The 12,883-nt window shown below is 39.8% G+C and overlaps 1 protein-coding gene and 1 long non-coding RNA gene across 2 annotated transcripts in view; both read right to left on the reverse strand.

Moving 5' to 3' along the window:
• Window positions 1–1,269: 1,269 nt before the first annotated feature.
• On the reverse strand, window positions 1,270–8,692 carry LOC147434530 (uncharacterized). The gene is made up of 3 exons (XR_015185367.1): window positions 8,465–8,692; window positions 2,665–2,765; window positions 1,270–2,205 (listed from the first exon to the last, which is right to left on the reverse strand). It is a non-coding gene; the product is annotated as an uncharacterized LOC147434530 (long non-coding RNA).
• A 1,043-nt stretch (window positions 8,693–9,735) lies between these two features.
• LOC147434531 (sodium-dependent phosphate transport protein 1, chloroplastic-like) overlaps window positions 9,736–12,883 on the reverse strand; it is a 45,812-nt gene continuing 42,664 nt past the window's right edge. Inside the window, exons 10-11 of the mRNA XM_086490978.1 lie at window positions 10,529–10,613; window positions 9,736–10,007 (exon numbers count right to left, since the gene is read on the reverse strand). Of these exons, the coding sequence (XP_086347104.1) occupies window positions 9,910–10,007; window positions 10,529–10,613 (183 nt within the window). The 3' untranslated portion in view covers window positions 9,736–9,909. The remainder of the gene's footprint in view (window positions 10,008–10,528; window positions 10,614–12,883) is intronic.

Below are 12,883 nucleotides of genomic sequence, written 5' to 3' on the forward strand. Positions count from 1 at the left end.
AACGAAGGCATCAAGAGAAAGCTCGAGGAGGCGGAGAAAGTCAATGCCGATCTGAACGACCTCCTAGTGAATATGGGAGATCAAGCGGAAGAAGCAAAGAAGGCATTTCAACAGCAGATAGATGAGCTAAAAGGCCAGCAGCAAATGGAAGAGCAACAGTTTAGCACCGGGCCAGCAGCAATGGAGGGGATCGACATAGAGAATGTGTCAGATCCAGTGGACTCCACCATGCAAGAGGACATCCTGGTGGGACCCTCACAAGAGCCCCAGGATCTGACACAAGAAGAGGAAGAAAAGCTGTTGAAGGCCATAGAAGCGGCAGTAAAAGACACAGCCAGAGAAGCACTGGAGTGGGAGCAGAGAGTGTTTAAATCAATGACTATTTAGAAGATAGATGCCAATGTCCTTCGGCGTGAATGGCTATAGCCTTCTCTCCCATATCCTCCGCTAAAGTATGAAGCTGCTAAAATCAACAAACGGATAAAAGAGGAGCCAACAGTGCCACTGTACAAAGCAGATATCTCCAAACCTGAAGGGGTCAAGCTAATAGTGGATTCTCAACCCAGGTGGAGAAAGGCATGGCTCACAAAATATCCTCAATATTTAATCCATCTAGTAGAGGCACCTAAAGTCATCAGACACAACCTCAGTTTCTACCCTCTACCAAGAATGAGGACATGGAAAGCCCAAGAGCTGTTGTTGCAGAGAAGCCAAGCCACTTGGCTCAATTACCCGAAGCTATCAGGCTTGAAGGTAGGTGAGAGAATGAGTGAGCAATACATGGTGAAAACCCTAACGGACGCCATCAAATTATTCACTGGCTCGTCTGACCTATCTTGCATCATGATGAGAAAAATATGTAAAACCCTTCTAGCAGTCTTCGAAACCTTCAAACCAGGCCAGATGACAGACAATATCTTTTTCTTTCAAGATACATACAGATATGCATACGATCTATCTGCCCAGCCTTCTCACGAGGTGATCCATGCACTATATCAGAGGATTATGTTTTTGCCTTCTTATCACCTCCAAGCCTTTGAAGAAGCCTTCTACACCGGCTTCTTCACCCATCAACATAGATATATTCGACCGGACATTACTCGCTCAGCATGCGCGCTACAAGTCCCTTCTAAAGATGTGCGAAAGCCTACATTAAAGAAGCAGCTCAAATGCCATGTCGGGGACGACATGAACTAGGAGGGGGGGAGTGTTAGCAGCTGGACACACCCTACGGAGAATGATTGCTCGGCACAATATTATTTTTTGTAATTATTCTTTAATTGAGAAAACCCGTCATTTCACCTTTGTAAATAGTGGGGCTTACAGAAGCTTCCAGATTGTATCTCATTTTTGACATTTAGATTGAGTAGATGGTTAAATTGGAACATTAGGGTTTGAGATTGTAAGGTATTTATACCACTTTTGACCTTAATGAAAAAAACCTTTGTCAATTTTAAAAAGTTCTGTCTGTGTGAGTGAGCGTACTGTGTACGAGAGAGAGTGAGAGTTTCATCTTGACGCTACGCGCGCACCGGCGGGGGTCCAAATCGAGTGTGGAGAAGTGCAGCGTGTTGCCCCCGACGAGAGCTACACGCCAATACCTACATTGCGGGTGTACGGTCTGGTTTTGCGAACTCGACCCACGAGCTACATCTGGTGATTCGGTGAGCATACGTTGTCTGTTTTTTCATTTCAGCATATCCACACAATCGCATTGAGTAGAGCTACACATTAGGCACTTTAGTCTTTGGAAACGACGACTTGCAAAATTTCGACCAGACATCCTACGTGATTTTGCACCAGGTGTTTAGGGTTGGGATTTTGGTTCATGGACCTTAGGGAGAGCGACCTATTGGTGTTAATAGGGTCTCCTTCAAGTTCTGTGGCGTTTTGAGAACGTTTGATGGGTATTTGGCTATTGGAAGCGTTGTAGGAAATCTCCTCTTATGCACTCCTGAAGGCTGTAGCTTAGACATTGGGTAGAGACCTCTGTAGGAAGTAGTCGAGAGTCGGTCGAGTGTAGGTTGTCACCCTATGCTTGCTTCCACGCGCCTGCGGGTCGAGCTTCGTCCTTAGCTAACAAATCTTGTTAGGTGAGTTCTCGCTGTGCTGACGTCCGTCGCGGCGTATCCGCTAACAATCTTGTATGCGTCTAAGAACCAAAAGAGAAGCCCTTGAAAGAGGCTCTATTGGTAAATACAGTCCCTGATACAAGGAAACAGCATGAAAGAGGCATAGTTAGACATGTCTCAAAAATTTAAAATTCTAGAAAGGATATTTCATGAGAAGCTGAATCTAAGAATTTTTTTAGGCAAGGAAAGCATATTGTGACAGTGTAACAGTGCAGTATTTTGGCATCCTCCTTCAACCGGTCAAAAAACTATCATAAGGATCGTGTGAATCTAGCCCCTTCTAGCTCAGACTGATTGTTCCAATAGAGAAACCTGACCTAATGCAATACTGGGAACCTAGTCCTGATCCAATTGTAAGACTATATCTAAGTGCAATTATGTGTGTTTTTTTAATCTACAAATATTACCCACAAACGAACATTTACATGTTCAAAGACCAAGCTTACCCAGATAAAGACAAGGTTTTTGTACAAAATAAACTTAGATAGAAAATTTTTGTACAAATGAATAAAATCAAGTTGGTACAAGTCACCATCCTAAAGGTAGAAATTCCTTCACAAACTTCAAACCAGGAGCCAATCTTCCAAAAAGTAAAGTAACCAAAAAGCTAAACCGAAGAGAGTAGCCACTCGCCTGCACCCATAAAAACAACACAACATTCAGTTAGCATTGGCTCTATATGCAGGTGATGCATGGGCATCCTAGTTGTTATCCATGTCACAAACGGTACAATTTTTTTGTGAAAAACTATCATTGAAAGATAATTTTCATAAGACTTTGGTAGACAATTACACCAAAATAAACAAAACCTTAAAAAACTATTGATGAATAGTTTCATGAGAACGTCCTAGGATTAACACTAGACTTGTTCCTGTGCTAAAATTCTTTATAACTAATCTCCTTATTCTTGCAAGTTCTCTTAAGAAAGACTCTTTTCCTAGTACACGCCATGTTATTAGCCGCAAATGAGGCCATATATTCAGCCCTAGCTACTTTAAGCTTGTCAAGATCTGCGCCCTCTTGATAGGATCAACAATAGTACTCATCCATGCAGTCAGCTTATATTTTTGGTACTTCATGGTAAAAATAGACAATCCGTTTTGGGCATTATCAGTATCAAAAGCCACATATACACAATCCTGTTTTCAAAAAACTCGAGACTGGTGTTGCCTTTATAGTGAACATTGCCAGCAAGCATTATGTTGGATTTCAACAAAAGTCGGAGAAGCTTGTGATCCTCAACAATTAGAAGCTATACGCAATTATCATACAAGCTAAAGTAGGAAATAATCAGCTGAGACAGTTATGTAATATCGTAACATGTAATTATAAAAATATACACTCCGTCAGGCTGGTCCTGTAATTTTTTTGATAAGGATCCCTCTGACCTCTTGTAATAATAGAAAATTGGAAGCAAAGAAACCCCTTATTCAACTTAGAAATACACCAGAACATGTCCATGTACCCGGAGCCATTGACTGTGCATCAAACACAAGCAGATAATGTAGTAAATTAGGTGATTTTTGGGAGTCTAACTCCAGGAAGAATCAACATAGGCAATAGATATAATACACTCATTGGAGATATCCTACATATCTAAAGAAATATGCATAGACTAGTCTTATAAGATACAATATCCATAACACATCATCGGTCCAGTATTCATCAACACTAGCTCAACTGGATCAGCCACCTCCTCACCAAAGTCAGCACCACAGGATGGAATTCTCTATTTTTTTCCAAAGAGGTTCTATTCAAACATGAAGTAAACCTATAGAGTCCTGCAAAGTTTAGGTAACCATGTCATACCAGCGATGCTCACAGGTTGCACTTTCTTACAGTGCAAACTATGTATGATTGTGTGGGGCATTCTAGAGAGCGGTTTTAGCATGGTTTTCTGTAGTCTCATGCAATGTATGCATTTGTGGATACAACTTGAGCTAGGTATAGCTCATAGATAGCAGGTTCATAGGTTTACAACTGTTTTGGACAGGTACAGATCTATAGAGCCACTCGTTCATGAGTGAGCCAGTTTGCCAGGGTTTTTGGCAATGTATGTATACCATTTGTGGATTTGTTTACTGAGACATTGAGGGTGGAATAATGTCACCAAAAATCATTTCTAGTCTTAGCTTAAATGAATTTTCTCTTGCTAGAATTGGCCATTCTAGTGAGAGAAAATAAAAATAGTTAGAGAAGGGCCAATTATGTACAACGGACAAAGGAATGTTTTTGTGAGCTAGAGAGTTCTAAAATTTGAAAGGATTCTTCATAAGAGCCAACAAAATTCTATATGGATTCAATAGGGATCTTATGGGGCAAAGACAGGATATGAGCGAGTCCAAAAGAATCCAAAACGGATCTCGAAAGCCTGCAAAATGAGAAGGATAACAAAAATGTGGGAATGAGAGCCATTGTGCTCTTAGCCACACTTGCCAACCTAAAGCTATGTGGAGATAAGGAATGTGGTTCACAAGCCTCCCATGCAAAAGATGAGATGAGAGGAGTGGCTCTAAAAAGACAAAATTGTTTATTTAGGACCTATGGTGAGTATTTTTTGAAAAGTTCAAAAAAGAAAGCATTAATGAAAAAAGGATCGCTTAGATTATCAAAAACAATGAGATGAACAACCTTGTAGTTCAAAGTTTTTCATTTGAAGACTGCAAGAGGGAGTTTTATGCGTTTTTCTATAGGATTGTGCTGGAGAGAGAATAGAAACTTCTGTGTTTCTATCTCATGAAGTTCCATACAATCCTCACCCAAAAGAAGCTCTCCTCAAAGATCATCATCTTTTATCTCCCTCTTCCACACAGTCTCTATAGCTATGGCTGCTCAAGTTTATACTATTTAACTATACATGTTACCACCTTTTGAACTCATTCCACTTCTCTCTATGGAAACCCCCTCTTGTCAGCAATTCTCAAGTGCACTTTGTGGTGTGAACGACCACTTGATGATCAAAATAAATAAAGCTCCTGTAAAAGCTTTCACTTGAAGCAATCAATCTTGCATGGTAAGGAGTCTTTGTCTCCAAGTACCGGCGGAGCCACTAGAAATAATCTCCCCCTCCATTTTCTCCTCATAGGGCTCCACTTTCAAATTATTAGAAGCTATATATTAGTAAATAAAAGGGGCACTCAATGGATTGTACAACCATGGACCACCTATCTTACAAAAGCAAATAAAAGGGCCTCCTCCTCATTATCACCTCTCCCCACCTTGTCCTCTTCCATCATGGAGCCCCCCCCCGCCCCCCTTCCTTGTCTCCTCTCCCTCTCTCTCTTCCTCAGCCCACCACCTTCTTATCTCTCTCTCCCTCGCACTCTCTCTCTTCATGGCTGAATTCTCACTTTTTTGTCCCTTCTCTCTCTCTCTCTCTCTCTCTCTCTCTCTCTCTCTCTCTCTCTCTCTCTCTCTCTCTCTGATGAACAAAAAACCTTTTTCTCTCTCCGACACACACATACAAATATCTATCTAGATGAAATCTTAGTCCTTCTCTTCTTATAAGGCACTAGAATGTGCTAGCTTGGCTCACACCTAGGCCTAGCTTGTAATTGCTTGGAGGTATCGGTCAGCCCTAGCCTAAAAGCAAGGCCCACATAATAACACACTGGTAAGGGGTCTTTTGTGATAATAACTTTTGACCTCACGTGTTTAAAAAGACTTTGATGCTTAGTACAATTTGGGTAAGGATTGATCTTTCTCTTTGATAGTACAGTTATGTATACTTATCTGCATAATATCGTTCGATGATTTTTGTTGCAAGTGGAATGGATCTGCCTTATTCTAAAATGCATATGTTGGTAGTTCACTTGTCTTCAATCAATGCTAGTGCAGAATGGCAACCTATTGTGGATATTGTGTGGGCCGCGGTGGTGTTGCGTGTGCTTGGATGTGACATTTACTCACTACTTTGCAGATTCAAACCTTTTTAAAGGTGAGGGTTTTCCCTCACTTAGGGGGATTTTGTACTTTCAGTCTTTGGTTGAGTTGTAGTGTTTGTGTTATTTAAGTGACTTTACTCTGTGTGAGATACACTATCGCTAAAGGGAAAGAAACGCAACAATCTTTGAAGGTTCATTCCCTGGCTTCATCTCAGGTGGAGTTCTTTTGCTTGGTGTATAGATATTTGAAGCTGATAACTTTTTGCATGATAAATGATAGCATGGATGTGATCTCTAAATGTATGTGGTTATGAGCTAATGCCATTAGGCGACTCTAGTCTGGTAATGTTATTCTGGATAGAGAGATTGCGATTGTTTGTAACTACCTGAGGAGGCTGGAGCCTCAATTGGTTGAATGTTTCTTATTGGGACTCGATCGGTTGATTGCTTGGTATGTAGTTAGGCTTGTTGGAAATAATATTTCACTTGTTATTCAAGGGGTTATTTGATACGTGCATCTTTTATGTTGAATATTTTTCAAATGGTTTTATTATGATCAAAAGGCCATCACGACAAAAAATGTTTTTTATGTTGTTTGATATCTTGGTTTATGGATGTCTAATGGAATTCTTCTAACTGGAAATATCTCAAAACCAAGTATTTAAATAATTCCTTACCTTTATATTTTGAAGTATTATATGTATCTCTTATGTATGCATTTTTGTTAAAAAAACTAGCCCTTATGTATGACAATTTTCACTTTCTCAATTTTCACTGTCTATCATTCTAATGTTTTTGTACAAGCGATAGTCAAGATACAATGGTCCTAAAGTAGCGAAAGCAATGTTCTTTAATGACAGACAGTAACTAAGCCAAAACATTTCTAATTCTCACTTGCATCATGTAAACAAGACAACAAATTCGTTAGCTTTGAATACGTATTACATGTGTCAAAGAACCTATCAATTGTTATTCATGTCCTATTCAAAATCTTTTTAACTTAAACCTAATATCCTTTAAATAAATTAGAGTATTACATAATGCAAAGTATCAATATCCCTACAAAAATAAGTGGTTAAAACCTAAAGCCATATTTTTCAAATGGTTTTATTATGATCAAAAGGCCATCACCCCTTTTGATCCAAGTGCTTACTAAAAATTATTTAGAGTCTCTATTCTTTGTTATCTCTTTTTGGTTTCATTTTTTTAATTTAAAATTCTATATGAAGTGTGAAGTGTCCAAAACGGGAGACCTTTAAAAAGTAGACCCACCCTCTTTTTTAAAATTCATAAAGGCATCAAAAGGCCATGACCCCTTTTGATGCAAGTGTCTTGAAAAATATTTGATCCAAATATTCAGATTAAGCAATCACACTATAAAATATTGTTCATTCGACACAGCTGGTTGAGCCCTTACTTTGCTAAGCCCAAGAATGGTTAGCATTATGTTTTGAAGCAAAATTACATGTAAAGGTTTTTAAGATATTTGAAAGATGACATGTAAGTCTACCAATCAATCCTTTTTAATGGCCAAAAATAGCAAGCTTTAGACATCTAGCATCATCCCCAATGGCAATACAATAATGAGAGTCCAACACCATATCAAACTTTCAAAATATTTTCTTCATAAGTTTTAGGTTAATTTCAGTAATACACAAATAATTGCTTGGACATTCAAAGCAAATAACCATCACTGAGCCAACCAAGGGAAAAGTGGATTTTACTTGCATTCGATTACCACCGATAAATAATGTATGGCAATGAGAGGCAAATATGTAGGTTAAATGAACTATATCAATGATTACAATCATCGTTGCCACAAGAGATCAGTGAAGCATAACTCATTTAAACCATTCAAGCTAAAAGAGCCACTGTGGATCCATAAACTAATAGTCCGACAATATTACCCTGAGTAGTTTTAGCCTTTTTAGCTTAGTGTACCAGTTAAAACTTGTTTGAAGAATTTTCCACAAAAGAGTCGGCTGCTACAAGCGATCTCACACATTTTTTTGAACATTCTTAGCGAGTAGCGACATCGCATAACAGTAGATCATCCAATAGCTTAATGCAACAAGTTACACATAGTCATGAGATTACGAATGTAGTTGTATAATCACTTGCAGAAACCAGAACCGGGAGTAGAGAGGTACTGCATCAAGTATCAAAGAACTACACTACGACATAGGAATTACACAATGGAGGCCTGTATCTACTTAGCCTGGTGAATCATTCATTTAAACTAGATTTATGTCTAAAAATACCAAGCAACAACAACATTGACATACTCAAAAGGAAAACAAGAGAGCACCTAAGAAGGCGCAAGCTACTCCACAATATTCATATGGAAAATAACGACGGAGCGGTGATAATACCGCGTCCCTCACTCACTTTCAAATACACACATCACAAGCAGAGCAAGGGTAAGTGAGGGAGAAGAGAGACCCTCACCAGGTTTAAATAGGTAGTATGTCTGCACAAAGGAGTCCAATCAGCTACCCTCGAGCAATGAAATCCACATAATCAACTTATAGAATCAACCCGCAATCCAAGTCTGCAGGCACCGCGGCTCCACAAGATTTACAAGACTGCACAGTAGGCCATCCTCAGGATGGTGGCACGAGAGAGAGAGAGAGAGAGAGAGAGAGAGAGAGAGAGAGAGAGAGGGGGGGGGCAGCAGTTGAAAAATATGCAGCAAACGCTTTGGAGAAGGGAGGAATTAAAAGCAACGCAAAGGCCGCATACCCCTCAACGAGTTCGGTGGCGGGATAACTACCCCACTACATTTTTAGTACATTTTTAGCACCAACCAAGTCGCAACACCTACCACGAGCCAAGGTTTTTATAATACGAGATCAAAGGGCAGATCAATCCACAAGACACTAAAACAATCCTCTATGGCCAAGCACAATTGTATAAGGGAGAGATCCCACCCACGGGAGGTAAACCTAGTCCAAGGAAGAGGTCACATTCAAGAGTCAAGGAATTATTCCCAATCAGGGTTTTAGTCTTGGGGAAAAGTAAAAATTAAGCCCCTAGAGACTTGGTGCAATCGAAGTGTTAGTGCGAGTAGATGGCTTTTTTTGCACTAAATCAAAAAATCCAAGTAAAAGGCAGAGGAACTTTCAAGAGATAAATCCTGCCAACAATCCAAAGATTAAAAGTGACCTGTGTGTATGTACACACATACAATTGAGATTCCTACTAATAAAAAGAAAAAAGAAGAAGAAGAAATGGCATACCAACGGATGAAAATTTGACCAAAGATAGTTATATTTTCCAAGCTACCATTGAGAACACTTGATACCAAAAATTTTGGAATATCCTAGCTTACTGCAGGCAATATGGCTTGTGTGTCTGCAAGTATCGTGGAAAACACCCCTTCCTCTGCCAAGTAGCATCAAAAAGATCATTGCCATGATAGAATTTAGCATAGAAGCTCACATATCTTAAAGCCTCCTATTTCCCTGCAGTGTGATGTTTGGCAAGAGACGGGCATTGATTTTGATGAGACTCCTGCTCCCACTTGTCATACCACAACCATTTGTAGCATTTGTGCATAGGCAGCTCATAATGGAAACTTAATGAATCAAGTAATGAGCATGTAGTAGAAGAATTTTAACAAGCCAGCCTCGTGAACATTTGGGTAGGCTTCTTTACATTTACTCCAGTCCCTGCATTTTCATTGCTGACGAGCCACACAGCTTGTAGAGCTGTCATCATCTATTTTCAATGAATTCATCGACTTATGAATCAAATAAGAGCATGTATACAATGAATCAATAATGTACAGCTTGATTACAGAAGGCTGATATGAAGCGCTCTGTAAGAATCCGAATGTTACATCAAAAATGGGGGCTGGGCCTGTCATTGGACATATCTGCGTCGAGTGAGCCTCAATCAAAAACGCGCTCCCCTGTGGAGAACAAGTTCCACACTACAGTCCCACAGAGATAAAGACCAACTGCTACCTTGAACACATCGTCCCAGCATCCTGTGGAAAATAACCTCAAATTTCAAAAAATCCCAAATTACCCTTGTACCAATTTTGGATGGATTGCTCCAATTTCCATATACTATATACATTGTTTATAATAGAGATCTAGCTTGAAGCATAATATATATAAACTTTCATAAATGAGCTTACAAATAGTGGAATTTGTGTCTACAAATAGTGAATTGTTTCATCCTGTGAGCCCATAATGCGATAAATAATTTTTTTGGAGATAATTTTCCAGATTGATAAGGTGGTATTCAAGGAATTATGGGAAAATTTCAAAACATTTTGGGAATTTTTGCCAGAATATGCTGAATATGACAGGTATATTGGGAAGTTTTTTAATTAGAGGGGTATTTTGCAAAATTCCAAAATTTTCAGTGGCATTTCGGTAATTTTCCCAAGATTAATACATAAGGTACACGAGATGTGCATGTAGTTCAGGGCCCCTACACTCAGTTACCGATGTAGCTCACCCTAAGTTAAGATAGAAGAGAGCATTGGAGATAAAGGTGTACCATGCTGGAGTATGTAACCAGTTGCTGCTGTGCCAATAACACCTGCTAGGACACCTGCTGTATTTGATAGACCAAGCAATACCCCCTGTAATACCCCGAAAAAACACGCAGAAAAACTTGTTTATGAATGGAGTACTCGAATTATTTTCTGACACAAAGTACAGCTCAAACCAGATATTCATAATAGAAGCATGCTAAAAATTTGCTGAAGTATTTCACTATCTCCTATTTGAAGAAGAGATAAGACACTCATTTTGCACGCACAGTTAATGTAAGCTCAGTGCTTCTTACAATTCGCTGGCTGGAGGCACATCGCCATATGCAAGGGTAGATTGTTTGTGAGCAATGATGACTGATGACATGTTTCGCTCATCAACATTTCCTCCTACTGCTCTACAATGTCGCATGCCTTAGTGTTTCTTATGTTGCCAAGAAACGCATCTAACTATATTGAAACATACACAAGAAATGATAGTATCCAAAGAACATAACCGGTATCCAAACCATCAGAGTAAGAAAACTAAGCGAACTGAGGCTGTGCATAGCCGTGTTAATCCTGAGAATTTCCCAAAGCTTCAACCTGTAAACCAATCCTTCACTTCTGTTGTCCAATGCCTACCAAAGATGTATCTAGTTAGCGGTACAAGACAAGGGTGGACTAAACAGTCACCCTCTTCCCTCAAAGGGTCGATAGATTAGCCTCCTGTCTGAAAGTGCACGTATATGATAATAAGTCAGAGCCCAGATATGGTAGTTGATAGATTAGCCTCCTGTCTGAAAGTTCACGTATATGATAATAAGTCAGAGCCCAGATATGGTACCCAGTTATCCACGCCAGCATACTAAAAACCTTGGAATATGTTAAAGAGTCCTAGACTCCATCCAAGCATGTAGAGCATGCTACCAACATCCTGTGGCACACAAGACCTGCCCTCACAGTAATTAACAACCACATAAAACAAGCAAAAAAAATCACTGCGTAAAACATCCAGTTTTCAACACTGGCCCCTGGAAGATCCTACGGGCTCCTCTCCAAGCAAATGTTGCAGTCTCACAAGTCCACTCTTAAGTTTAAATGATTCCCTGGCATTCCATCTTTGCCAGCCAGCTTCCAACCTCTAGAGCATAATGTGCAATGAAATCCAAATGTAATGAACCTTATTTACGAGCACCTTGCTTCATGTATGGGTGCGTGAGTACACATTTGTACCTGACCCCTGGTTGCTGCAAACCAGCCTTGCACGGGCAAATCCACTAAAGGGTTTGAGACCCATCCCCTCTCTGATATGGCCCCCAGAACTATACATATTCATCTGAAATACATATTTAGAGAAGGCACCAGGAAAAATACACCTCCTGGTGACACACCCCACCCTTGAAATACTGCAAGCGACCTCGCTTGCATGCCAATAATACATGCGCATATCTCCTGATATCACATATATTCTACGATGGGAATTCAAGATATACATGCTTCCGGAAATGTAGCGTTGGACGATTAGACAATCCCACCAACAAGGCAACCACACATATATCAAGCATAGAAGTATTCTAGTGTAGTCTCAAGCACAAACTTCTCTAGCCAAATTCTGTATGGAAAGAGTAGATACAATTGCTTAACTACTTCTTTGAGCATCATGAACCATGCCCTTACCTTGCTCCATAGGGCTAAATCAAGTCACTGCGGGTTCCATCTGAAAGGCTTCAAGATATAATTGCAATTGCTGAAGCGAATTAATCAATTCAAACTCTTCTATCCATGTGGCATCCAAAGATGGATAGTTCTTGAACTTCACCAGGTAGCGTCTTGCAACCTTTTCTCTAACCTTCCTTTCCTTATGTGCCAATATCTGTTCAGGAACAAGGATCTCATCCAATTCTTCCACTTCGGGTTGTTCCTCATCAAGCATATTCTCTGGCACATCACCGACAAAGGGTCTAAGAAGGCTGACATGAAGAGCATTATGTATTTTCCAGCCTTTTGATAGCTTCAACCTGTAAGCTACATCGCTGATCTTTTCCGAAATCTGAAAAGGACCATAATATCGCATACTGAGCTTAGGAAACAAACGTTCCTTGCCTTTCCTTTTCCTTAACATGGCCTTTTCAAAGCGCAAAAGCACTTAATCACCAAGTGAAAATACAAAGTTCACGACGGTGACAATCAGCAGCTTTCTTTTGCTTAGCATGAGTCTTCTCAAGAGCAATCTTTATCTTCCTGTATGTTTCATCCACATCTTGCATATACTTGTCTGCCTCAAAAATCTTATCCTTAGTGTGCAAAATGGGGGACTTTCTTCCCTCCTTCACTATCTCAAATGGTGCCTTACCTATTGACGTATGCACAGTGTTATT

The sequence above is a fragment of the Adiantum capillus-veneris genome, chromosome 19 (genome assembly GCF_014529385.1).
Source record: "Adiantum capillus-veneris isolate H3 chromosome 19, ASM1452938v2, whole genome shotgun sequence".
Taxonomy (NCBI): Eukaryota; Viridiplantae; Streptophyta; class Polypodiopsida; order Polypodiales; family Pteridaceae; genus Adiantum; species Adiantum capillus-veneris.